This window comes from Coregonus lavaretus, assembly GCF_964263955.1.
Source record: "Coregonus lavaretus genome assembly, chromosome: 40".
Lineage (NCBI taxonomy): Eukaryota > Metazoa > Chordata > Actinopteri > Salmoniformes > Salmonidae > Coregonus > Coregonus lavaretus.
In genome coordinates this window covers 6,742,530-6,770,491 of record NC_140027.1, presented here as the reverse complement: position 1 = coordinate 6,770,491, position 27,962 = coordinate 6,742,530, and the positions used below count along the sequence as shown (strand labels likewise).

Sequence of the window (27,962 nt, the reverse complement as noted above, 5' to 3'; positions counted from 1 at the left end):
TGTGACTATGGCATACTTACACCCACTGGAAATGAAGAGCTCTTCAGACTAGCTAGACTGAGGCTCTATAAGTAATACTTACCTCATATACTGTGGTGTTATCATATAGCTATAATTAGCCGTATGCACGGACAAGTGGTTTTCCTTCTCTCTCTGTGGTTTTTTTCTCCTCCTTCATTTACTGCGGTAAGCACTGTTCTAATCACCAGCTCTACCTGCAAAGCCAGACGGTACATGGTTTCACAAATGTGTGTGCGCGTGCTTGTGTGTTTGTGACCGTGTGTGTGTGTGTGTACACGTGTGTCTTGCTCAAGTCATTTTGAGTGAGGAAATTGTGTTTACCTGTCCTCATTTTCAAAGCCCCAGACGCTAGGTCACTGTCTGTTCTGCTCTCTCATTTCCCCTTAAACACAGCCTGGGTTTGAACACAGACACACACCAAATCATGTTGTTGGCCCATGCATTATGACCACAGCATAGAGGTGGAGTAACTTGGCTTAGTTTGAAGCCTTTATCCGAATCTAGATAAGACAGCAGGCGGAAATTTCAACCCACAATGCAAGCAAGGCTTTTAATATAAAAAAACAGATTAGATTTAATGTGCTTAGATTAAAGTTTTATTTAATTTCTGTCCATCACTCCTTTAAAGACAGAACAATGCAAAAAGACATGCCTCTTTGGAAACATTTAATTTGTTCTCAGTCATCAGTTTCCAGTGATATTAGTATCAGATATTTGAGCAGACTTGTCTATTGACAAAAGGAGGCACTGAGTGAGCAAATTTTAAAACTGACTAGACATCCTCTCCCCACTCCCTATTACAGTATGGGCTATGTGCATTTTCTAGGTGCGTTCTGGGAAACCCCTCTCCTGGAAACCCTTCTCTTCATGATATATACGTACCCATGGAAGAGGGCTGAGTAGGCAGCAGTGTTGGGAAAGCTGTAATTAGACCAGTCGGTGTGTGTGTTTACTGTATGTGCTGTCTGTGTGGGAGACTGTGATGCAGGAGAGAGAGGGGAGACTAGGGGTTCTCTTCTCTGATTCATGATGACTAGGCTGACCTTATAGCCAGACAAGCAGCTTCATCATCGTCATCATGGACAGTTGGCACACTGTAGTTATAGAAGAGTCATTTAGACCTCATGACCCCTCCATACGTTCTCTGTGATGTGACTGCGTGTACACACTTTCTTTAGTAGGTCCTCCTCTTCAGTGGAATGTATGTAAGTGCAGGTGTGTGTATGAGATGTCCGTCTCTCCCTAATAGCTTCGCTGTTTCCCTGGGATAATGACTCAGTGCTCCAAAAGCACAGTGATGAGACGGACAGGCCCACTCAGTGTTATAAGCAATGTATTTAAAGATCTTAAATGATGCACATTAAAGAGACTCTCTCTCTCTCTCTCTCTCTCTCTCTCTCTCTCTCTCTCTCTCTCTCTCTCTCTCTCTCTCTCTCTCTCTATCTCTCTCCTGTCTCTCTCTCTCTCTCTCCTGTCTTTCTCTCTCCTGTCATCCACAGGTACATTGGGAAGTCTGACTCCATCACCATCAGTGTGTGGAACCACAAGAAGATTCACAAGAAGCAGGGGGCCGGCTTCCTGGGCTGTGTCCGCCTGCTCTCCAACGCCATCAACCGCCTCAAAGACACCGGCTGTAAGTGTACTGTGTGTATGTGCGTTCGAGCATGTATTAGAGCAAGAATGTATGTTTGCACGTTTTAGCAAAAATGTATGTGAACGTGTGAGTGTGCTTTACACAGTGCGTGTCTGTCTGGAGGTGGTCTCAGTCTAGTGTGACAGCAGAAAACCTCCCAACGATTACTCAAACACAGACACACATTCCCCCCTCTAGTCATCACTATTTCACTCCTATTACGCAGCGCATGGTCTGATTTATAGACCACATCAAAGACAAGACAGGCTTCTATCCTGCCCCACTGCCTAGAAGGCCCTATTACACACACACACACACACACACACACACACACACACACACCTGCCATTAAACCCTATTGATTGACGGCCATATGGGAGTCTGGCACTGTCGCTGTCCCGCTCTGCCCACTCCCTCCCTGGGTATCAGGTGCCAGTCTGGCTGGCTAGGGCACAGAGCTTGTTGCCGCTGCCTGGCCTGGTGAGACGGACGCCATCGAGAGCGGGATAGGGGGCTCCTGGGATTTGGGTGTCTCGCCCATGCCTGGCGCTGCCAGCTCAAACACACTCCCCGGGGTTTCCACCTCTGTAGCGTGAAGGGAAACACACACACACACACACACACACACTCGTCCTGCTGTCTCTTCAGACACAGACTAACTGTATGTGAAGTAGACGTACTGTCTCCCTTTTCTACGCTTGCAGTGACAGCTTCTTTATGAGTACTTACTGGAAAGTGTATTTCCTTTGTTTTACCTGGCTTGTTAGCAGTTAGCTGCTGCATTCAGACTGGGTCCCATCCCGACTGCTATCATTAGCAGTGAGCAACCATAGGTATAAAGCATTGCCTTTTTCAGCAAGCTATAACAGTCAACAGTTAAAGATGCTAGCTAGGCTGTTGAACTAGCTGTCTCCACTTACAGTATATTGCCTATCAAACTGCCATACCTTCCTCACCCTCCATCTATAGTATATCTGTATATCTATCTAGACCACTCAGTGGTTTTCTCCCTAAGTGGTTTAGAATAGAGGCCATAACTGGCTGTGACAATGAGAGTCCTCTAGAAAATGTCAGTCAGACAGTGTGGCACTAAAGCCAGTCAGTATGGGTCGATGCTGCTGATGTAGACAAGAAGTGGACAACAAGGGAGACAGGCTGTCGCAGGGCACCAGTCCTCACATAACCCTCCCCCCGCCCGCCTGTCTGTCTGTCTGTGGTCCAGCCACCACAGTCTCTAGGGGCCTCTTCTTCTTCTGCTAACAGTCTGGCCCGCTACAGCTCTACCACTTCCTGTACTATAACTTATTGTAGCATCATACAAACACACACACGCACTGACACAAACCTCAGAGCCCTTTGTCCTAGTTACAAATTGCAGGCCTCGGGATTCTATCCTTTTGTTTTTGTCTTATTTTACCATTGTTTATTTAAACTGGTTTTGGTGCGTCTGTGATGGAGGACAGTATGTATAGAATGTATACATGGATCAGTAATATTTGTATTATATCGGCTATGCACTGTCTGGGTGGCAAGACTTGTATACAGAGAGACATATACTGTTGATACACTGGTAATTAAGCCTACATATGTTGTATAGATAGTGTATTTGTTGTGGTAGTTTTGGTTCATGTACCCTTTTTATTGCCCTGCTCTTTCCTTTCGTCTGAGCCTGTCCCCCTCCCCTTTTCCTTTAGTTTTTTTAAATGCACCTTAGATGTTTGCAGGCCAGGATACAGTTCCACTTAGTGTCTTTTTTCCTCTTCTGAAAGCTGCTTACTATTCCAGCCTTGTAACCCTTTAGACCGCCCCTGTTTAGTCTAGACGCGGATCCGGAACAGATCCCTGATCCACAGTACAGTGCTGTCTGTCAGGAAGACACCGGGGAGCGGATGGTCTCACTACCCCGTCTCCCGTAGTCTGGATACAACCTAGGGTGTACTCTCACTTTTTGCTCCCCCTGACCCAGACCAAAGAGTTAGCTAATAGGAGCTGACATTTACATCTAGAATGTCTTAGGATGAGTAGAGGGAGAGCAGCTACGGCTGATTTGGGATCAGGTTTTAACCCGCACTGTGAAATGGAGACCCCTCTACTACTGTAGGCCTCCTTCCATTGGCTGACAGTCTTGTTCATAGGCAGATTTGATGTAGTTTTCTGACTATCTTAGTCTTCATCTTTTCATATTTCTCTTGTTGTCCACGGTATGAACGTTTTCTTCCCCTCTTGTTTTGAAGGGAGAGTGGTATGTTGTATGAGGATTTATTTTATTTATTTTTTAACCCTTATTTTACCAGGTAAGTTGATTTAAGAACAAATTCTGATTTACAGCAATGACCAGGGGAATAGTTACAGGGGAGATGAATGAGCCAATTGGAAGCTGGGGATGATTAGGTGGCCATGATGGTATGAGGGCCAGATTGGGAATTTAGCCAGGACACCAGGGTTAACACCCCTACTGTAAGTGCCATGGGATCTTTAGTGACCACAGAGAGTCAGGACTCCAGTTTACTGTCCCTCCGAAAGACGGCACCCTACACAGGGCAATGTCCCCAATTACTGCCCTGGGGCATTGGGATCTTTTTTTAGACCAGAGGAAAGAATGCATCCTACTGTCCCTCCAACACCACTTCCAGAAGCATCTGGTCTCCCATCCAGGGACCGACCAGGACCAACCCTGCTTAGCTTCAGAAGCAAACCAGCAGTGGGATGCAGAGTGGTATGCTGCTGGCTGGTATGGTGTTGCATGGGATGGTGTGGTGTTGCATGGGATGGTGTTGTTCTTGTGGTGATGACATAACGGTGTGGTAATAGCAGTGTTTGTCTTGTCCTTACTCAATACTAAGGGCAGACGGATAGAAAGCTTGTCGATGTCACTTTTGAAATTCCCTTGGGGAAAAATAGAGCTTTGATAAGTTATTCTTTGCTCATTCAATTGTTCTCTTCTAACCCCACAGATCAGAGACTGGACCTGAATAAGCTGGGACCCAATGACAACGACACAGTGAGAGGCCAGATAGTTGGTGAGTAGATCTGTGTATAGTGTTCTGAACCGCACACAAGCACGCGCACACACAAGCACGCACACACAGAAGCACGCACACACACAAAAGCAGACTTTGGTCCGAGGAGCAGACGTGTGGTTCTGTCTGACACAACCACAGGTCTGCTGGATGTTTCGCCACTATCATCGGTCTATCTGAAAGGAAAGCCATGTCTGTCTGAGGAGCTCGTTTCTCAGTAAAACCACCTTTGACCTCTTAGGTTTCCACAGAGTCTGTTTGCTCAACACAGACAGGATCCGGTGTCTCGATACTCTGGGTTGACCTCACCACACACTGCTTTTAGTGTTTTCCAGACGATGTGACCTGACCAGGAAGAACTCTGAGCCCTGGTTCAACTAGGGTCGAGAGTTTCCCTCGGTCAGGTTACGGTTAGGATAATCTCATTCTCATGGCCTTAGTTATACAGCATTACATGATATTGGTCTAACTGCTGCTGTTGTCTCCTGTCTCCAGTGAGTCTACAGTCCAGAGACCGTATCGGCACAGGAGGCCCCGTGGTGGACTGCAGCCGTCTGTTTGATAATGATTTACCTGATGGGTAAGGGCTCCTGATGTATCTTATGACTAAAGCTACATTATGTACCCGTTTGCGTGTATCCAATGAGCTTAAAGGCTCTGCGTGGTCAATCAGGCGTCTGCATTGGCCGTACAGCATTTACGGCGATACTGCCTTTGCAGAAGTCAGGGCTTTCATACTTCTTGCACTTTGTGTAGCAGAGCTGTTGAGCATAACTGTTGTCAAGGAAGTGAGTTTGTGTTTATACAGGACCTCCTGCCCCCACCTACCATCAACCAGTCATGTCAATGCGGCACTATACGGAGCCCTCTGCATTGTTACAACATTTATGAGGAGCTCAATTTGGCCTCTGCAAGCCTCCGGAGGCTCCGCAATTGCGTCACACCCTCCGTACGGAGCCTCCGGACCGCATTGCCAGATCAAGCATAAATCCGCTATTAGATTTACATCGTTTTCTTACGTAGAGATAGTTATTTGTTATTGTATAAGGTTTAGCTTGAAAGTAGATCTGAATCTGGTTGGAATAGGGGTATATTGAATCTGGTTGCAAAATGCAAATGGGAATACTTGTTCCTTGGTCTGTTGCTCACTGTGTCGGTCTTGCTGTGTGTCTGTCTGTATCAGCTGGGAGGAGCGGAGGACAGCCTCTGGTCGGATCCAGTACCTAAACCACATCACACGCACCACACAATGGGAGAGGCCCACCAGGTACGTCAACACACATACACACACACACACCTACCTTTGCACCAGATAGAATCCCCCTCGGCAGCTACTGACCCTGGAGTGCTGCCAACATCCAGCAGACCGTTTGTTCACACACTGAGTACCAAAGGTCAAATCCATCATCTGTAATTTCCATAAATAGTCCAGACACTCTTTATAATACAACATCAACCTCCCTCTTCACCTCTAGCCTGTTTATTAGAATATTTTCCTTACGTTGCCCTAAAAAAGGGCACACATCCTCTCCATCTAAGTCCTAAGGGAAACAGTTGGTTATATGCCACAACACAACATCAACAAGCTTGTCTAGTAGTATATTGTGCCTCACTGCCCCAGAAAATAGGCCATCCATGCACTATTGTAAAAGGAAAACAAAACAGTCACTGGGTAGCCTAATGAGGGAGTTCCTATCAATTTCCTGAAAGGCTCAGCCCCCTAAATAGGGCCAGCCAGGTTTGGCTTGGCCCACCTTTCTCCTGGAACAACTGTCGCCTTCCTTACAGGGCACCCGTATCAGTGGAGCCGATAGGGAAGTAAGCAGACAAATAAATAACCGCTCTGGAGCTGGCCTTCCTATTTTGCTTTAAGCGGGCTGGGGAGGGGGGAGGGGTGTGCTGTTGGATGGTGGGATTGGGTTAGGGGAGAGGAGGTGGGTGAGGCAGGGGTTAAGGTGGGGTTGGGGGGGGGGTTTGTCGAAGGAGATAACCAAGGCGTCAGTGGCCCTGGATGGCCAGACAAAGTGGTCTGGGGGAGTGGAGGGGGGCTCTCTCTCTCTCGTCTCGTCTCCTCTCCTTTACTCCCTCCCCTTTGACCAGTCGTCTTATCAGTTGTTTTCCTGCCACTCATAGACTAGACTGCCACTGAGACACACACACACAGGCAGGGGGACGAACACAGTCCGACGCCGTTACACGTTTACATACACACACAGACACAAACAATACCCCATCAAATGTGCACACTTACTTAGATATTATCTCAACCTCTGTGTCCCCCCTCCTTTCCAGGCCGGCGTCTGAGTACTCCAGCCCCTCCGGGCGGCCCCTCAGCTGCGTGGTGGATGAGAACACGCCGGTCATGACCCCCAACGGGGCGGCCATCGGTGTGCTGCCCAGCAGTGGCAGTGACCCGCGGGTCCAGGAGAGACGCGTCCGCTCCCAGAGACACAGGAACTACATGAGCAGGACCCACCTCCACACCCCGCCGGACCTGCCAGAGGGATACGGTGAGACACACTAAAAAAACGAACATACTTGCATACAAAGACCTGCATACAAACATATACACTAACACACACATTCACATAACTAATGTATAAACACTAATTTTCACACAGCCTGATCTGCCTGGGGGATATGGTGGTCAAGTGATGTGGTTACAGAAACACACACGTGCGTGCACACACACACACACACACACACACACACACACACACACACACACACACACACACTAGCCTACAAACCCGCATAAACCTACCCAACGGATATGGAGAGGGCAGAGGACAGGGGTGCACTCAGACACACACAACACCCTCTGCCTAACCTACCTAAGGGATATGTGTACAGTTACTCATTATCGGGGAGAGAGAGAGACACATGGTCGCTCACTCAGCCAGCATGATGTGCCAAAGGCTTCTGTAAGCACAGTCACATGCTTACATAAACACCCATACACACACCTCAACTGACCTGACTCAGAGTTACAGTGAGCAGGTCACACACACATGTACGCACACATGAACACGCACACACACCGTAATTCTCAGTGAAAGGAATTAGTGGACCTTGCAGTATCCATGTAGCCGGGGTAATACCAGGTCAAAGATGGCTTTGTTATCAGCCTTTGAGAGTGTAGTACAACAATCTCCCTGCTGCTACAACCACAGCCTTCCCCCCTCCTTCCCTCTCTCCCCCTCCCTCCCTGTCTCTCTAGATCCCTCTGTCCCTCCCTGCTTTTCTCAGCTCCCTCCCTCTCTCTCCTTCCTTCCTCTCTCAGCTCCCCTCTTCCCACAGCACCACATCATGACAGCTGCAATCAGCGCAGGCCCCTCTTCTCTCCTCACCCCTCCCCTCTCCTCTCCTCCTCTTCTTTCCTCTCTTCCCCATGTTTGCGAACACTTCCCAGCGCTCCGAAGTGTTCTCGCAGTGCCGAGTGATATTCCCACAGGGGAGGGACGGAGAGAGGAAGGTAGAGAAAGATAGATGGCAAGAGGGGGGGAAGATGGGGGGGGAGCGGGGGGAAGATGGGGGGGAGCGGGGGAAAGATGGGGGGGAGCGGGTGAAAAGATGGGGGGAGCGGGGGGAAGATGGGTGTTTGTGTGTTTTTGGTCAACCCCAAGTCTGCCCTTGTCAAAGTGTCAGATATTATTATTGTTCCCGCTGTACAGGCTCAGTCTTGTATACGTTATGCATGCAGATGGAAAGTATTACATACATTATGCAATAAGATTTAAGTACTACAGGCTGGTGGTTGCTAGGCTGTTGCTATGGATTGCTGCTGTTTCGAGCACCCCATTCACACAGTTTTTGACCAGTTTGACTTTCACAGCCAGAGACCAACACACAGTTTTTACGTATTTAATAGCTTATTTGCTAGTAGTCTCGTCCGCCAGCTGATTCTCTCTCTCTCTGTATATGTGGTAGCGGTTAGCCTGAGGATGATATTAATTTGATAGGGACAGATACAATTAAAAACATTGACACATTGGATGTCAACAGTCAAGTATATTGCACCATTATTAATATACTGTAGCAATGCACTAATTTACAACACCAGCCCACCAGTCAACATAATCTCCCTGTTCTGTGGAAGTTCACCATCCTCTATTTCTACCTCTATTCTTATATACAACACAACTTAGCAAATGTATTAATTATGAGTATACACTGATTATACCAAACATTTGTCGGGGCATGGAGATGTCGAAAGCGTTCCACAGGGATGCTGGCCCATGTTGACTCCAATGCTTCACACAGTTGTCACGTTGGCTGGATGTCCTTTGGGTGGTGGACCATTCTTGATACACACAGGAAACGGTTGAGCGTGAAAAACCCAGCAGTGTTACAGTTCTTGACACAAACCGATGCACCCGGCACCTCCTACCATACCCCGTTCAAAGGCACTTCAATCTTTTGTCTTGCCCATTCACCCTCTGAATGGCACACATACACAATCCATGTCTCAAGGCTTAAATAATTGTTCTTTAACCTGTCTCCTCCCCTTCATCTACACTGATTGAAGTGGATTTAACAAGTGACATCAATAAGGGATCATAGCTTTCACCTGGATCCACCTGGTCAGTCTATGTCATGGAAAGAGCAGGTGTTCTTAATGGTTTGTACACTCAGTGTATATCTCCTGCAGAGCTATTGGGCCTCTCAGTGCTGAACTGGGTAAACTCAAGGCTCAACACTGAGCTCTGTAGAAGAACTGAACCAGAGAGTCTGTGAAGGAAATTATAAGGGTGGTGATGAATGCCATTCAGTTAGAATGGCGGTGATCCATGCCTCTGAAAATGCCCAGTGTGCTTGGCAGAGGTGACTCACTTAAGGCCAGAGGGCATTTTTCTCATTAGACTCAGTCTCTGACTCTGACCAGTTGGGTGTGGCTTCCAAAAACTTAGGGAGTGAGAGGTGAGAGAGCTGGGTAGGATATGTGTTGTGTGGTGTCAGAAGGAAATGGGGGTTAATGTGGATGAATGAGGGACTACATGTGCAGGCAAGAGGCACACATACACACCGGTGCCTTGTCGCCGTCGGTGCACACATACCGGGTGGTACACATACACTTGGTGTCCTGTCCATATTTTTTGAACATAAATACTAATTTGTGTGCCATTTAAGTTGAAAGAAATGAAGAAAAAGAGTGTTCCATTTAAGATTCCCTCTGCTTTTCTCACGGTGTTGTCTTTCTGTGTCCCCCCCTCACAGAGCAGAGAACCACCCAGCAGGGCCAGGTGTACTTCCTCCACACCCAGACGGGCGTCAGCACATGGCACGACCCCCGAGTGCCCAGGTACAGTCTGCTATGAACACACACACTCACCTCCATGTCTTTCTCTCGCTCTCTGTCTCTCTCTCTCTCTCTCTCTCTGTCTCTCTCAATTAGCTTTATTGGCATGACGTAACAATGTACAAATTGCCAAAGCTTACTTTGGAGATTTACAATATTAACATAATTAAAATAATAAAAATCAATATTGTCAATGGGACAACAGTAACAACAATAATCAAGTTTCAAAATAACCATACATATAACAATCTCTCTCTCTTTCTCTTTCACTGTCTGTCTTTCACTGTCTCTCCCTCACTTTTCGCGCTCTCTCTGTCGCGCTCTCTCTGTCATCCCCTCTCTCCTCTCCAGGCAGACTTCCTTGTTTCAGTCCGTTTTCTTCTGTTTGGTGCCTAATGAACACAACCCTGCTTGTGTACCCTGACCTTTCCTCACCTTCCTTAACTGTTTTGCACAAAGGTTCAATTGAACACTCCACTGAGTATTTCTTGTTTATTGATGAGCTAATACACAAGCACAGCGATTTATCCCAAATAATTACCATATTGAAGTCTTGATCTTCAGAGATTCTATGTCCTTAAGATTCAACCTTGAATCATGGTCATTTGGCCCAGAATGCTTTACAAACACCCATTATGTCATGAAACAGTTTAGCCAGGCATGTGCAGACTGTTTTAGTGATGAGTCCTTAGTGGACAGTTAAAACATCCCACTTCAGGGTTTAGGTTTCAACAGAAAATAATGTAGGTCTATGGGGGAGATAGGGAATTATTGGAATTTATTCAAGTGTTTTCTCAGATGTTTTGCGATCGATCCAACTCTGTTGAGTTGAATTTAGGCACGCCTCTGGGATGTCCTTTTTATACTTAGAAGAAAAGATTGTTGTATACTGGGAAAAGAGAATTAGCACTCAATAATCCTACCTAACTGTTAGAATAAATATGGATAGCAATAGTGACTGTGTTTACAAGTCGATTTGTACTATAATAACCTGGTTCTTACACTATAAAAGATAATATACTCTCATTAACCTAGATGATTAATACTTAATAAAGTATAATGATAATAATAGTTGTAAATACTGCATTATTATACTCATTGTGTTATACCCTTGTTGTTTTAGCACCCTAGGTTGAGTGAGCAATGGAGTTATGTGGTTATGGTTTAGTTGTGTTCATGGTCTCCTGTGGTCCTATTTTCTTGCCCAGGGATCTGAGCAACGTCAACTGTGAGGAGCTGGGTCCTCTGCCGCCGGGCTGGGAGATCCGCAACACGGCAACGGGACGTGTCTACTTTGTGGACCACAACAACCGAACCACGCAGTTCACCGACCCACGCCTCTCCGCCAACCTCCACCTGGTCCTCAAGTGAGTGCAAACACTGTCACTGTTTCAGGCTGTGACCTTTAACTCGAGCAGGGGTCTTTACTTCTAATCTAGTGGTCTACTCAGGGGGTTTGTTGTAACTGAAAACACTGGGGTTGCTTATTTTCTAGATCACAGTAAAATGTCATGGTAGCAAAAATGTTGAGGAAGAATTCTACCTGCTGCTAGTGAATCCGTCTGCTGTGTGATAGCCCAAGGTCTTTTTGTACTATTTTATCTCACTGTTGTTTTGTTGCTCTCTCTCGCTCTCTCTCTTTCTCTTTCTATCTCTCTCTTCCTCTTCCTCCCTAGTCCAAACGGCCCCGGTCCAAACGGCCCCGGTCCAAACGGCCCTGGTCCAAACGGCACTGGTCCAAACGGCCCTAGTCCAAACGGTTCCCGCGTGGCCATGGAGAGCCAGAGCCAGAGCCAGAACACTAACCTCAGGTAACCCTCCACCCTACACACACACACACACACACACACACACACACACACACACACACACACACACACACACACTTCAGGGGGTGACACAACGACACTGACACACACCACTCAACCAGACACACGTGTGTGCAAACTCTGCAACCTTTCACCATACACACACACACACACACACACACACACACACACACACACACACACACACACACACACACACACACACACACTGACACACACACATCACGACAGCAGCGTAAGTTCAGGCTGAAAAAAACGCTGACACGTGTGACCCTACCAGTGGGCCGTCTCTGTGTGTAGCTTCGCCACTGTTGATTTTCACGTATGCCATTCAGGTTCACCAAACACACACACACTCCTGGCTGTCTGTTTGTGCGCAAGCAGTCGTGAGTGAGCTGCCTCAGCTGAACCACAGGTAGTGGCATGCCATTAAAGGCCTCTGGGCTGGAGCTGGGGTTAGGGCTGGAGCCATCCCACTACTGAGGAAACTCACTGTAATGTGGATCAGATGCTGCTAGGCTAGAGCTCTCTGCAGTAAGCCAGCAGGTAGGTAGGTGTGTGTGTGTGTGTGTGTGTGTGTGTGTGTGACGTGACGTGACGTGTCGTGCGTGCATGCTGGTATTCCCCCATGAGTAGCTGTTCAAACACCAGCCGTGTACCGTGCGCCCCAGTGGAACGGTCCAGTTATCACGCTATTACCCACGCTGCTTTGCACACGGAGGGAGCAGGTGAAGGGACTGTTTTGTTTAGCAGTATCTAAACCCCGTTTGGAACGGGGTAAATCTAAGCTATGATATAGAGAGCTTGATATGATTTTTCAGTCGAAACCTTGCAATAACAGCGCCTGGCACGAGATGCGTGTTTGTGAAATCAACATCTGGTCGTTCGGCACAAATAGTATCCATGTGTGTCAAAATGGCCGCCGGTAGGGGAGCTAGCTTAGTGAGTTTACGGTGATGCACAACGCTGTCTTATTCCCTTTTGAGGGCAATATTTGCACCACTCTGAAAGAAGCTGCTTTTGGATACTTGGAATGTCGTTTTTATTCACAGATGAGGGAAAAGTAAAGCAATGCAAACCAAAGTAATAAACTACCACATATTGTAGACTTGCATAATATACATTTGGTGGCAGCAGTCGGATCCAATAGTGTCTTATTTAATTGGCTATGTTTAGGCCTTTGTTGTACCTCAAAGTGCGTTACATCACTAGTCACTACCCTATCGTGTTCTAGTGTTTAGTGCTGTTTAGTATTTTTACAAGACACCAAATACTGTTAGAGAGCTGACTGTGTAGCTGTGGAAGTAGATACAAGTAGGGATAAGCACCTGTGTGCTGAGCACAGGTGTGTTAGTGTGTGTGTGTATGTTAATGTGTGTTAGTGTGTGTGCGCTGAGCACAGGTGTTTTAATGTGTGTGTGTGTTACTTTTCTCCTCAGATGGCAGTTAGTCAGGAGCCAATCGTCTCTCTCCCTGGAATTTAACCCCCAGACTACTAGTGTACACTCCATTTAAACAATGCTACAATGCGGCAACATTTCTTCCACCCCCTCAGTCAGTACCCTTCTATGAAGACACAATTTTCTATATTTTATTGCTTTGTTGGCACTCGCACAATCGTGTTTTATTGGGTATTAAAAGCATTTAGCAGAACATGGACATCTTGTTTGATTGTTGACTGGTTCTAAGCCGGAACTATAAACAGTCCTTATTGACTGACAACAGGCAAGTAAACAGGCAAAGTGAGACCAGATGATACAGCTGATAGAAGATTGTCTGGGGAGCAGAGTGAGTTATCTGTGACCGGGAGGGAGGACAAAGTGTGTGTGTGAACCCTGTTTATGAATTGAGTGTGTGTGTGTGTGTTTGCAAAATGATGTGTGAGTTTATGATTGTGTGTGTATGCATGTTTACGTGTGTGTGTGTGTGTGTGTGTCACCCCCTCCAAACATTGAGGGCTCCCCTGGCTCCAGTAACACCCCTACTGGCCCATCCCAGAAAGCTCTGCTCTGAGCTGCTGGAAAACATATTAGCTAGCTAGCCTAGCCTAGCGGTGCTGCAGCCAGGCCTGGCCTACCATCAGCAGCACATCTGTCTTCGATCAGCCCCAGGATTTCAGAATATTTCACCCAACAACCGCCGTGGCCCACAACACGCTTGATAAATGTTTTTCGCTGGGATTCCTTGGGCCATTTAATTTTGTTTCAGAGAGGACATGCTGTAGATGATGACCTCACCATAAGTGTTACCTCACTGTTAAAGACTGTGTGGTGACAGCATGCTGTGTTGCAGTGTGTGTGACCCCTAGAAAAACGGAAAGGTACCGAGTCCCTAGCTAATGCTGCTATGGTTTTTGATTGAGGTTTCAAGTTCTTATTTGATTCCATGTAAGGCAAAGGTAGGAAAATAGCCTGACCACTTATTGGTGTGTTTAACATAGGATTTTGTCATTATCGCTACGTTGTCACACTTTACAAGGTTGGAAAGGAAGGAATTCAATGCATAGTTGTATACCAGACAGAGGGAGAGATTTAGAGAATGAGAGAGCACGAGAGAAAGGAGGATGTGGAAGGAGAGGAATGTGAGAGTTATGCGCCAAAGTGCAGACTACTGTTCTGCAATGAGGTTCCTCTCTTCCCTCTTCTTCTCCTCTCTTCCCTTTCTTCTCGCTCTTTCTCTCCTCTTCTCTTCTCTTTCTCTCTCCTCTCACCTTCGCTCTCGCCATCTCTCTCTCCTCTTTCTTTCACTCCTGCGTTCTCCACCCTACCTAGACTAGTGGCCAGGAAATGAAGGGATGCTGTAGTGGAGAGCGAGTGATTGGAGGAGAAAAGGAGACAGAGGAATGGAGAGAGTAAGGGGTAGAATAAGATGCGATTTGTGAGAGATAGAGGTAGTGGTAATAGAGGTGTGATTGGATGTGGAGGAAAGGGAGAGGGAGTGAATGAAAGGAGGAGAGTAATGGAGGAATGAAAGAAGAGTGATGGAGAAGAGTAGAAAGATGAATTCATTTTAATCAGATAATCAAAAAGACTGAGATGACAGACTAACCCACTGCTAGTGGTTTGGGGGTCAGTGGGATAGAAAGATAATCGATAGAATAGAGAAAAAATTGATTATATTTCTATGATCGAGTGGAGTGGCATTTGCCTGCTGTTTTGTCAACACAGCACCGACCATTTTTTTTATTTGACTGGCTGGTTCAGCCTCAGACTGGAAAATACCTTCAGACTGCTAGACATGTCTCACACATCCACGCTGCTGTGGTCTGCACTCAGCCACACTGTCTCTGTCGCTCACATGTATATTTCTGCAGCATTACGTCAATGTCTGCGTTATATTTTTCAAGCGAGTCGTTTATATTTGGTGCGCATGAGGCGTTGAACTTACCTGGTGAAATGAAGGCGAGTGAATGAATAAAATAATTGTCTTTATAAGCGATCTTTATATATTTGAAGTTAATGTTTTGTGTTTTCTTTGTATCACAGTGTGTGGCATATACAGTGGGGAGAACAAGTATTTGATACACTGCCGATTTTGCAGGTTGTCCTACTTACAAAGCATGTAGAGGTCTGTATTTTTTATCATAGGTACACTTCAATTGTGAGAGACGCAATCTAAAACAAAAATCCATAAAATCACATTGTATGATTTTTAAGTAATTAATTTGCATTTTATTGCATGACATGAGTATTTGATCACCTACCAACCAGTAAGAATTCCGGCTCTCAAACAGACTCCAACCTCTCCACAATGGCCAAGACCAGAGCGCTGTGTAAGGACATCAGGGATAAAATTGTAGACCTGCACAAGGCTGGGATGGGCTACAGGACAATAGGCAAGCAGCTTGGTGAGAAGGCAACAACTGTTGGCGCAATTATTAGAAAATGGAAGAAGTTCAAGATGACGGTCAATCACCCTCGGTCTGGGGCTCTATGCAAGATCTCACTTCGTGGGGCATCAATGATCATGAGGAAGGTGAGGGATCAGCCCAGAACTACACGGCAGGACCTGGTCAATGACCTGAAGAGAGCTGGGACCACAGTCTCAAAGAAAACCATTAGTAACACACTACGCCGTCATGGATTAAAATCCTGCAGCGCACGCAAGGTCCCCCTGCTCAAGCCAGCGCATGTCCAGGCCCGTCTGAAGTTTGCCAATGACCATCTGGATGATCCAGAGGAGGAATGGGAGAAGGTCATGTGGTCTGATGAGACAAAAATAGAGCTTTTTGGTCTAAACTCCACTCGCCATGTTTGAAGGAAGAAGAAGGATGAGTACAACCCCAAGAACACCATCCCAACCGTGAAGCATGGAGGTGGAAACATCATTCTTTGGGGATGCTTTTCTGCAAAGGGGACAGGACGACTGCACCGTATTGAGGAGAGGATGGATGGGGCCATGTATCGCGAGATCTTGGCCAACAACCTCCTTCCCTTAGTAAATGCATTGAAGATGGGTCGTGGCTGGGTCTTCCAGAATGACAACGACCCGAAACACACAGCCAGGGCAACTAAGGAGTGACTCCGTAAGAAGCATTTCAAGGTCCTGGAGTGGCCTAGCCAGTCTCCAGACCTGAACCCAATAGAACATCTTTGGAGGGAGCTGAAAGTCCGTATTGCCCAGCGACAGCCCCGAAACCTGAAGGATCTGGAGAAGGTCTGTATGGAGGAGTGGGCCAAAATCCCTGCTGCAGTGTGTGCAAACCTGGTCAAGACCTACAGGAAACGTATGATCTCTGTAATTGCAAACAAAGGTTTCTGTACCAAATATAAAGTTCTGCTTTTCTGATGTATCAAATACTTATGTCATACAATAAAATGCAAATGCATTACTTAAAAATCATACAATGTGATTTTCTGGATTTTTGTTTTAGATTCCGTCTCTCACAGTTGAAGTGTACCTATGATAAAAATTACAGACCTCTACATTCTTTGTAAGTAGGAAAACCTGCAAATTCGGCAGTGTATCAAATACTTGTTCTCCCCACTGTAGATGCATTTTTATGTAACCTAAATACTGTAAACGTCCTGTCTGTAAACAGAGTGTTATATTGTCAGGGTCTTTGGATGGGTCTTTGTATTTTTAGTTTCATGTTTTGTTTGTGTCTTTGTGGCATATAGGTGCATTTTATGTAGCCTAAATACTGTAAACATCCTGTCTGTAAACAGTGTTATTGTCAGTGTCTATGGGGGCTCTGTTTGAGTGTCAGACAGTGAGGCAGCCCCAGGCTTGTGAAAGCTACCTTTGTGGGGCTAGGGTAGTCCTTGGCTGACATCCTATTCTCTATATAGTGCAATACTTCCCTTGTCTTCCCTTAGGGAGAACTTAGCCATCCCTTCCCATTCACTGCCAATGGGAACATCTCCCCTCCTTTCCGGAGCCAGGGAAGATGATTGAGGGTTGAGCTCCAGCGCCACGGCACACCACACACACTCTCCTTTGTGGGAAGTAGTCAGCACGGCAGCGCCGCTTGGACGACCCTTGGCGGCCTTCTCCCCACTGTTCACACGAAGTGTAAAGGGCCAGGGAGAGAGGGGTTAGAGCGGGCTAGTGCTCCCAGCACCCGCCAGCGTCCGGCTCAATAAAGGAGCTTTTGATTCGCTGGGACCTCTGTACCGAACCTGTGCCAACTTCATGATCGTGACCGCTTCGGTCCAGCGAATCCTGTTCTGGCAACACTTGCTCTCGCCTCGCCTTGTTCTCCTACCTTGGAATAACAATAATACTCCTAGATTGAATTTGAAAGTTTGTCTTTCTACCCGGATAGTCGTATTTCATCGAGGCCCGTCCCAGAAAGGAACCCTCGACTCTTTCCCCTCGTGTGTCTCCGTGCCAGAGTGATTTTTGACTGAGCCGCACTTGTACTTCTATATTTACAGTTAGAAATATGCCGAGGTCATTCCGAATTGGGAACCCGAGACGGTGAAATATGTGAAACCTATTTTTAATTACACCGCGCCCTGGACGAAAACGCTCAAATGATGCTTTATTATATGGTTCAAGAGCTTCCCAACCCGAGCCAAGAGAAACTCATTCCATTTTGTTTAAGGGCCTCTTTTCCGTGTGTGTCTTCCTAAAGTGGTTTTCAGCCCTGCGAGCCGAGCCTTACCCTCACTTTGACATGGAAGGGCCTCGACACTGCCAATAAAATAAATACCAGCTGACTTGATTATACAGGGATACCGACCGGCGGAACACTGGGCCCGTTTAGTTTGGAGAACTCCAAATATAACACTTTTTTTTTTTTTTCCACCCCTGAAGAATGAGGGAGTGACAGGGTGAACGAGGGTGTGTGAGAGAGTGTGTGGGTGGCTATGTTCTGTTCTGTTCTGCCTGTGGCCTCCCCTCTCAGACACAGGTTTAAAGAACTTCCTCTCTGTGAACCACAACTGTACTACGACTGGACAGTAGGTCCTTTTATTAGGAGCTCCGTCTTCTGTACAGTACTGTCCTGTTGGAAACTCTGCTCTTTTTTTTTTGTTGTTGAGTGAATTGTGTTTTTACGAGGCCCACCCAGGCATGTAACCATCCCATACGGCCATAGATTGACGTGGGTACAGAGCCAGGGCAGCGGTGGCCCCAGCCGCGGTTAGCCAGGGGCAGGGTGGCAGAGGGCAGCGACGAAGGCGCCAGTTTCACTTTGAAGGCGCTTTGAGGCTTTAAAGGGATACGGAGGTGTCTTACCAAGCGAAGCCTGCATATTTAATTAGTCTGCCAGCACCGAATGAGAGTGAAAGAGGGAAGGAGAGAATGAGGTGGCGGAGGGCAAAAGGCAGACAGACCACAACTCCCTCTCGTCTACCATGAGCTGAGAGCCTAGAGGCGCCAGCCACCAGCACCTCACAGCTCACAACACTTGGCGTTGGTGTGCATCTCTTTTTCTTCTCTTTCTTTCTTTCTCTTGGCCCTGTGGTAATATCACCTTGACGCGCAGTGAAGTCCCAGTCTAGCCAAAGATCTAGTTCAGATCGACTCTGAGATTTGGGGAGGAGAAAGACCGGGGGGGGGTTCTATAAAGTTCCAGTTAAAGGGCTTGTCGGAAGTCCTAAGGTTTCCCTGAAGGGGTTCTTTTGAACCCATGTGTACTTTTAACCCCGTATTCTCCACAGTCCACACCACCTCTCTCTCTCTATCTTTCTCTCTCTCTAAATTCAAATGAGCTGCATTTCCATTTAAAGGAGCAGTCCACTATTGCCAAAACAATACTCAATAGAGCGAGAGAAAGATAGTGTTAATCATTTCATTGCATATTTTGTAATTGTCTTGTGTTTGATTTCATATTGCATTATTTTACTGTTAACATTTATCATTTCTGCTCGTGTCTCCCTCCCCAGTAGTCGTCAGTCGAACCAGTTGAAGGAGCAGCAGCCTCCCCCGCAGGTCCCGGTGTTGTCCCCAGCCCAGCTCCCCGAGGAGGCCGAGTGCCTCACCGTGCCCAAGTACAAGAGGGACCTGGTGCAGAAGCTCAAGATCCTCCGGCAGGAGCTGTCCAATCAGCAGCCCCAGGCAGGACACTGTCGCATCGAGGTCTGCCGCGAGGAGATCTTTGAGGTAAACTAAGGGACCCTGTGTGAAAACCCTGTACAAGTGTATGATTGATGGCTTAATTTATACTGTATCGTAATGGATTGCATTTGCATGTATATAGGTAGTGCTTTTTCACTTTACATTGAGAGGCATAACTCACTCATCTACCACAAATCAAGCATACATTTTAAAGTAGCCTACACACAACTTCCTAATATTGAGTCGCTGTTTTTGAATACTGTTTTTGCCCTCAGAACAGCCTCAATTTGTCGGGGCATGGACTCTACAAGGTGTCGAAAGCGTTCCACTGGGATGCTGACCCATGTTGACTCCAACGCTTCTCACAGCTGTGTCAAGTTGGCTGGATGTCCTTTGGGTGGTGGACCATTCTTGATAGACACAGGAAACTGTTGAGCGTGAAAGACCCAGCAGCGTTGCGGTTCTTGACAACCCTGTGTGCCTGGCACCTACTACCATACTCCGTTCAAAGGCACTTCAATATTTTGTCTTGCCCATTCACCCTCTGAATGGCACTCATACACAATCCATGTCTCAATTGTCTCAAGGCTTAAACATCCTTCTTTAACCTGTCTCCTCCCCTACACTGATTTGAAGAGGATTTAACAAGTGACATCAATAAGGGATCAGACAATGGTCAGACTATGTCATGGAAAGAGCAAGTGCTCTTAATGTTTTGTATACTCAGTGTACACACTCAAATGCATACATGTAAAACTGATAATACAGTGCATGCTCATAAAACCCAAACAAGCCTTTATACTGTAAGAAGTGAAAATATATCTAAACTTAACTTAAACAAACTCCGTTACAAGTTACAAACATGCACACCCATACGATTTCTAGGTTGCTTTGCACCCATTTACAGTCTACAAGAAAAGGCCTATGACAACTGAGCAGTAACACCCCCAACATTCTGTACGATTCGCAGTATAAACCAAGCCAAAAAGGCCCCTTCAAACACCACAGCTCCATCTTTCCTTCTCCTCCTCCCAATCCTCTGTTCTTCCACGGCAAGGCATTCTTTCAGGATGATTTCAGCAGTTAAAAGTAGGGGGAAAGAGGGAAGCGAGAGAGTGGGAAGGAGGCCGTAGTGGCAAGTTTCGGGGAGGGGGGAGCGGGGAGGGGAGGGGGGAGGAGAGAGGAGAGAGAGAGCGAGCCTTTACGTAATGTAAAGGGTGCTAGTGCACATAGAGCCCACACACACACTCTCTTGCCCAGGCACAGATGTCATGGTGTTGGTGCATTCCTGCTGCTTTCCCCCAGGCACCACTAGGGCCTAGTCTACCAGGAGAGAGAGAACAAGAGAGCGAGAAAGAGGGAAAGCGAAAGAGGAGAGGAGTGTAGCGCTGTCAAACAGTTCTGGATGGTGAGTCTACTAATCTGAGGGAGTATTATGACAATGGTAAATTGTCGACTGCATATTGTTGTACTCTCTGCCCCACTTTAAAAAATAAAACGATTTTGGTGGAATTCGGATCCGGCACATTGTAATCCACTGTTGCTCTTATTGCTGTATAAAACAACTCACTGTTTAGAACAGAAACAGTATGATTGAGGGTCAAGTTGAATGGCCTGCAGGTTGGCACATTTTAAGATTAGGGGTGTATTCCTTAGTGCAAAACGTTTTGCAACAAAAACAAGAGTTTCTATTGGACCAATTCAGGTAGGACCCTCCCCGTTTGGTTCCTAGTGAATACACCCAAGGTTAACATACCCGTGCCCTCGTTTGTTGTGTTACAGGAGTCGTACCGCCAGGTGATGAAGATGCGTCCCAAGGACCTGTGGAAGAGACTGATGGTCAAGTTCAGAGGAGAGGAGGGCCTGGACTACGGAGGAGTGGCCAGGTACTGCAGTCATCCACACCAGGCTCAAACACCGTTCAGTAATACCATGAGGTCCACCTAGTGAGCAAGACAGTCAATCAATGGTTTTCAATGTCTTTTCAACCAAAAATATGCCTTTTCAACATATTTTGCTCATAGGGCAGTAGTCCAGAAACAAACAACCTCTGTGGAAATTCACATTAAAAAAGCTTGATACATCAAACAGAATACTGTTTGGGGCGTGTGGCCAACATGCAACCCAAAATAATGGTGTGTTTATTATGCTGGTGTCACGTGACTGACAAGATGTCTGTCTGCCCTATAGGGAGTGGCTGTACCTGCTGTCCCATGAGATGTTGAACCCCTACTACGGCCTGTTCCAGTACTCCAGAGACGACATCTACACCCTGCAGATCAACCCCGACAGCGCTGTCAACCCGGTGAGAAATGGATACATAGAGAGAGACACATAATAACAGAGAGGAGGAAGGAGAATGAGCCACATAAAGAATTCCTGAGAGAGGGAGACTGAAGGGGGAGGAGATATGGGGAGAATGTGAATAGCATTTTCTTGATTCCTCGCGAACTCATTGGATGATAAGGTCAGAGGGGAGGCACCTCGGTATAATAAGCTACATTTATATCAAGCTTTTCTCCACAACACAATAGTGACCACACTCACACGTCAATCCCAAAAATATGCATCGATGCCAACCTCATCTCTCCTCCAGGAGCACCTGTCCTACTTCCACTTTGTGGGTCGTATCATGGGCATGGCGGTTTTCCACGGCCACTACATAGACGGGGGCTTCACCCTGCCCTTCTACAAACAGCTGCTGGGGAAACCCATCACCCTGGACGACATGGAGTCAGTCGACCCAGACCTCCACAACAGCCTCGTCTGGATCCTGTGAGTAGGAGACACCGATGCAAGCAGACACATACAGGGCTCTAAAGTGCGACCATTTTGGGCGCATATGCTCCTAAATATTTTGCTGTGTGACTTGGAATTTTAATTTGGGAGCACCAGTGCGCCTAGAAAAAAATAAACTGCCAGATAATAATTGTTGTAATGATTAGGCTTCACTGTACCGCTGTTTCCGAGTGCCCTAGAGAAAAAAATCACTATTCTCGTCTCTATCCCAAACTGTTCAAAGGTTGTGACCCATATTATCCTTCTATAGCGCATTGGCGCTGCAGCTGGAAGCATCTCCAGTGACAGGACGCATTTTACATTCATAAACCATGTCGTGGGCCGTTCGAAAATGACTCGCGTGCCGTTAACACCTTGTTCAGTCATGGTACCTTATTAGCTAGCTAGCTAACAACCTGGTAACTTTACCAGTATATGCAAACATTTGGGGGCACAGAAAGAATGGAAAAGGGATAGCTTCTTCAGGAGATCAATGATCATAGCAATGAATTAATGACTGATTTGCATGTTGTCACTCAGAACGTCACTGACATTCTTAAAGAGACAGTGTACAATTTTCAATGTAATGCATCTCAATAGGAAACAGTGCTTTTACACAATGTAGAAACCTAATTATAATAAACAAATGCCTTTACATATTAGTTTCTAGGGCACAAAATCTGCTTCAAAAATAGCTAGAATTCATATAGGCCCAATAAAGGCTATCTCAATCAATTGAAAAATCTTATTTTCTAGTGGTCCTAAATTGTATGTGGTGTTCCTAACTTTAAGTTGGGAGCACCAGTGCAAAAATTAATGATTTTAGAGCCCTGGACACGTACACACACAGATGCATACATATACACACAGACACAATTATACACAATTGAACTTACGTGAACACCCGGAGACATACATACAAGCACAGCCATACATATTCATACACACACAGGATAGCAAGTGTGTAATGTTTGAGTTTGCACTTGTATACAAACTCCAACCTTAACCTGACATGTTGTTGGTTGTTTTGTATCCATGAAATGCCACTAAAACAACACCATGAACCAACTACTCTCCCATCAACACTAGTGCCCTCTGTTGACAAGACATCCTAAAATGTCCAACTATTAACTAACATTTCCGTCTTCTCCCCTCCAGGGACAATGACATTACAGGGGTGCTGGACCATACATTCTGTGTGGAGCACAATGCCTATGGAGAGATCATCCAGCATGAACTGAAGCCCAACGGCAAGAGTGTCTCTGTCTCCGAGGACACCAAGAAGGAGTATGTCAGGTATGGAGGAGGAGACCGCAGCCGCTGCCTGGGTCCACGCACGCACGTACACACAACCAACACAATACACACAGCAACCATCATCATCATCCCTCACATCTCAAGTATACACCTGAAACATACCTTGTGATGGAATGATGTTGTTCGTCTTACAACCAATGGGTGTCATTTTTTACATTTGATTTAACCTTTATTTATCCAGGTTAGTCTCATTGTAATACAATTAATTTTTCAAGAGAGACCTGGTCCAACCAAGACAGCAGCTACCAGCACAGTAGTCTCTTCCCCCATCCGTAACTGAAGTTATGTCTGTCGGGAACATAGGGGATATGAGGGTTAAGAGGAATAATTCCTCTGGTGCGCTGGTTTTTACGTCACTTGTTATTTGGACGAATCACGATTAAGCGGAGATGGTTTTTACCTGGCATCTTTGAATTTCGGAAGGGGAGGGATTCTATTGGCGCATAGATGGCCAAGGATTTCAAAGGACTTCACCTCTCGCACTAGGCCAAATCTCAACGCTCTGAATTTGGTTCTGTCTTCCCAAAATTACCAGTGCAGCACCAGACGTATCCCCCAGCCCTGGTTTTGGTTGAACTGCTGTGTGGATTTCACATGTTGCAATGTTGTATTGACTTATGTTGACTTAGGTCTTACCTTCTCTCTCTCCCTAGGCTGTATGTGAACTGGCGGTTCCTCCACGGCATCGAGGCTCAGTTCCTGGCCCTGCAGAAGGGCTTCAACGAGGTCATCCCACAGCACCTGCTCAAGTCCTTTGACGAGAAGGAACTAGAGGTATGTAGACAGTTGCATTTAACATGGTTTAGGAAAGAAATGATTCACTTACTGGAAACATGACATCATTTCTCAAGAGCATACATCTTTGTGTGGGTATCCTGAATGGGGGGGAAAATGTTCCACGATGAATCTGAGACCTTGGGATATACTTTTTAAATGAAATGGTGACAGCTATCATACTATTTCCCACGAATATACACCCCTTCAAACCATCTAATCAACTATGTTCTCCCCTCTCCTCCCTACCCCAGTTGATCGTGTGTGGCCTGGGGAAGATCGACATAGCGGACTGGAAGAGCAACACACGTCTGAAGCACTGCACCACGGACAGCAACGTGGTCAAGTGGTTCTGGAAGGCCGTGGAGTCCTACGATGAGGAGAGGAGGGCCAGACTGCTGCAGTTTGTTACCGGGTCATCTAGAGTCCCACTGCAGGGATTCAAGGCTCTACAAGGTAAAGAGATGGGGAGTGTGTGTGTGTGTGTGTGTGTGTGTGTGTGGTGGGGGGGGGGGGGGAATGGATGACTTATTCCGCATTTTGTTGTTTCAGCCTGAATTCAAAATTAATTAAAATTATTTTTTTCTCACAAATCTACAGACAATACCCCATAATGACATAGTGAAAAAATATGTTTTTAGAAATGTTTGCTAAGTTATTGAAAATGAAATACAGAAATAGCAAATTTACATAAGTATTCACACCCCTGAGTCAATACTTTGTAGAAGCACCTTTGGCAGCGATTACAGCTGTGAGTCTTTCTGGGTAAGTCTCTAAGATACCTGGATTGTACAATATTTGCACATTATTCTTTTAAAAATTCTTCAAGCTCTGTCAAGTTGGTTGTTGATCATTGCTAGACAACCATTTTTAAGTCTTGTCATAGATTTTAAAGCCGATTTTAAGTCAAAACTGTAACTAGGCCACTCGGGGAACATTCAATGTTGTCTTAGTAAACAACTCCAGTGTATATTTGCCCTTGTGTTTTAGGTTATTGTCCTACTGCAAGGTGAATTTGTCTCCCAGTGTCTGTTGGAAAGCAGACTGAACCAGGTTTTCCTCTAGCATCTTGACTCTCTAGTCCTTGCCGATGACAAGCATACCCATAACATGATGCAGCCTCCACCATGCATGAAAATATGAAGTGGTACTCAGTGATGTGTTGGATTTGGCCCAAACATAACACTTTGTGTTCGGGACATAAAGTTCATTTCTTTGCCACATTTTTTTGCAGTTTTACTTTAGTGCCTTATTGCAAACAGGATGCATGTTTTGGAATATTTTTTATTCTGTACAAGCTTCCTTCTTTTCACTCTGTCATTTAGGTTAGTATTGAGGAGTAACTACAATGTCGTTGATCCATTCTCAATTTTCTCCTATCACAGCCATTAAACTCTGTAACTGTTTTAAAGTCACCATTGACCTTACAGTGAAATCCCTGAGCGGTTTCCTTCCTCTCCGGCAAATGAGTTAGGAAGGACGCCTGTATCTTTGTACTGACTTGGTGTATTGATACACCATCCAAAGTGTAATTAATAACTTCACCATCCTCAAAGGGATATTCAATTTCAGCTTTCTTTTTTTTTTTTACCCATCTATCAATAGGTGCCCTTCTTTGCGAAGCATTGGAAAACCTCCCTAGCAAAGGGGTTGAATACTTACTGACTCAAGACATTTCAGCTTAAATTTTTTATTAATTAGTTTTTTTAAATCCACTGACATTATGGGGTATCGTGTGTAGGGTCAGTTACACAAAATCTCAATTTAATCAATTTTAAATTCATGCTGTAACACAACAAAATGTGGCAAAAGTCAAGGAGTGTGAATACTTTCTGAAGCAACTGTAAGTATCATTAGCTTTTAAAACAATTACATCTGTTTTCTTTGGTCATATTTTGCAGCAGAGTGAGGCTCTCTCCACTAGCCTACCTGTTGTACCTGCAGTGAATAGGATTCACCATCTATATTGATTGTTTTCATAATTTATCTGCAGATGATCACCAAAAAGCCTACCAGTATGCAAATTAGGGAGACAAATGAACAGCTATCTTACCAATGCGACGTTGTATGATTTATGAATAGCAAGGAAATGTGAGATCGACTTTATTCAGTCAGTTCGACACCAGTTCTAAACTAGTCATGTTTTGTCAATCAAATCACAGTAAGCCTTTGCGCTAGCACTTTGTGGCTGCATATGAAATACGCAAAAGAAAATAAATGAATGTGCCAGAAAACAATAGGCTAAGTGATTTCGACTCATCACCACATTTATATGGGACGTGCAAATTGACTCATAGACGATGAAAGAGCATCATGCTCTCACCCTTTGTGTAAAGACACGTGACTGTAACCACAGTGTACACAACACACACACCCAGGTAGCGGGAGGCGGGACAGACAGCAGACTGTCAAACCAGCGGTGCTTCCCAGTCATCGCTCACTTTACATTTTACATTTACATTTACGTCATTTAGCAGACGCTCTTATCCAGAGCGACTTACAGTTAGTGAGTGCATACATTTTTTATTTTATTTTTCATACTGGCCCCCTGTGGGAATCGAACCCACAACCCTGGCGTTGCAAACACCATGCTCTACCAACTGAGCTACATCCCAGCTGGCCATTCCCTCCCCTACCCTGGACGACACTGGGCCAATTGTGCGCCGCCCCATGGGTCTCCCGGTCACGACAGAGCCTGGATTCGAACCAGGATCTCTAGTGGCACAGCTAGCACTGCGATGCAGTGCCTTAGACCACTGCGCCACTCGGGACTGACAGGCGCCTGTCCTATCAATAGATCGCTAGAATATGTAAAAATCTGACTTGCGAATTTGTAAAAAAAACTAATTAATTTAAGTGGAAAAAGTACCCGGCTGAAAGTGACTTTGTAACTGGCTATATAGCCGACAGCCGATGCTAGTGGAAAACACTGCGATTCTCTGACTGCCTGAGGTGACCCCGTCTCCATGACAGAGTCGTGGTCGACCTCAGTGGGTTTGGTTAAATCCAGACAGACAGGAAGTCCTGGGGGAACAGAAGTCCTCAGAGTGCAGCTGTGTGTGTGTTTCTGAGTGTGTGTGTTTGAGAGTTGATCTTTCTGTGCAAGCCGTGCGTGCCCGTGTGTGTGAGTCTCTGTGTATGTGTGTCTGCATGTCGGTCTGTCTGTGTGCGCCTGCCTGTGAGTCTCTGTCTGTCTGTGTCTGAGGCCGACCCAGCTGGCTTTCTGAACGAAAATATACAGTATATCAAATATACACCCAGTGTTGTTAAAACAGCAGCCATGTTTGTTCATGTTCTAAACAGTGAGTTCAACTGGTCAACTGTCCTGAACTGTCTGACATCTAAGTGTAGAGAAATGTAATGATGGACAGCCTGAGAATTTATGCTGACTCTCTTTTTCTGTGTGTGTGTTACCCTCCAGGTGCGGCGGGGCCCAGGCTCTTCACCATCCACCAGATCGATGCCAACACCAACAATCTACCCAAAGCCCACACCTGGTGAGTACAGTTACAGTACCACTGCCCTCAGTGCCCCCTGCTCCACTTAGACACATAGATACACACTGCTACAAGACTGCTACCCAATACATTTAACCTTTATACAGGTTAGTCAATTAACAACATATTCTTAATTACAATGACCTGTCAATGAGGCAAAGACATGTTATGAAAAGGGTGTCCAATCTCTCAACTAGTATAGTATTACCGGTTTTAAATGCATGTCCAAATCCAATATTCATGTTTTGTATGTAGCACAGTTTAAAGATAGAATGATCACTAAATTAT

At 45.9% G+C, this 27,962-nt stretch overlaps 1 protein-coding gene across 2 annotated transcripts in view; it reads left to right on the top strand.

Annotated features, from left to right (window-relative positions):
* LOC311113797 (E3 ubiquitin-protein ligase SMURF2-like) overlaps positions 1–27,962 on the top strand; it is a 65,292-nt gene that overhangs the window by 34,374 nt on the left and 2,956 nt on the right. For both annotated transcript variants that reach the window (XM_084157110.1, XM_084157109.1), the window contains exons 4-19: positions 1,521–1,654; positions 4,609–4,674; positions 5,170–5,254; positions 5,858–5,941; positions 6,967–7,184; positions 9,892–9,976; positions 11,182–11,340; positions 11,650–11,784; positions 19,137–19,353; positions 21,091–21,194; positions 21,499–21,613; positions 21,905–22,083; positions 23,245–23,382; positions 24,057–24,177; positions 24,432–24,633; positions 27,599–27,674. In XM_084157110.1, coding sequence (XP_084013236.1) covers positions 1,521–1,654; positions 4,609–4,674; positions 5,170–5,254; positions 5,858–5,941; positions 6,967–7,184; positions 9,892–9,976; positions 11,182–11,340; positions 11,650–11,784; positions 19,137–19,353; positions 21,091–21,194; positions 21,499–21,613; positions 21,905–22,083; positions 23,245–23,382; positions 24,057–24,177; positions 24,432–24,633; positions 27,599–27,674 — 2,118 coding nt within the window. The remainder of the gene's footprint in view (positions 1–1,520; positions 1,655–4,608; positions 4,675–5,169; positions 5,255–5,857; positions 5,942–6,966; positions 7,185–9,891; positions 9,977–11,181; positions 11,341–11,649; positions 11,785–19,136; positions 19,354–21,090; positions 21,195–21,498; positions 21,614–21,904; positions 22,084–23,244; positions 23,383–24,056; positions 24,178–24,431; positions 24,634–27,598; positions 27,675–27,962) is intronic.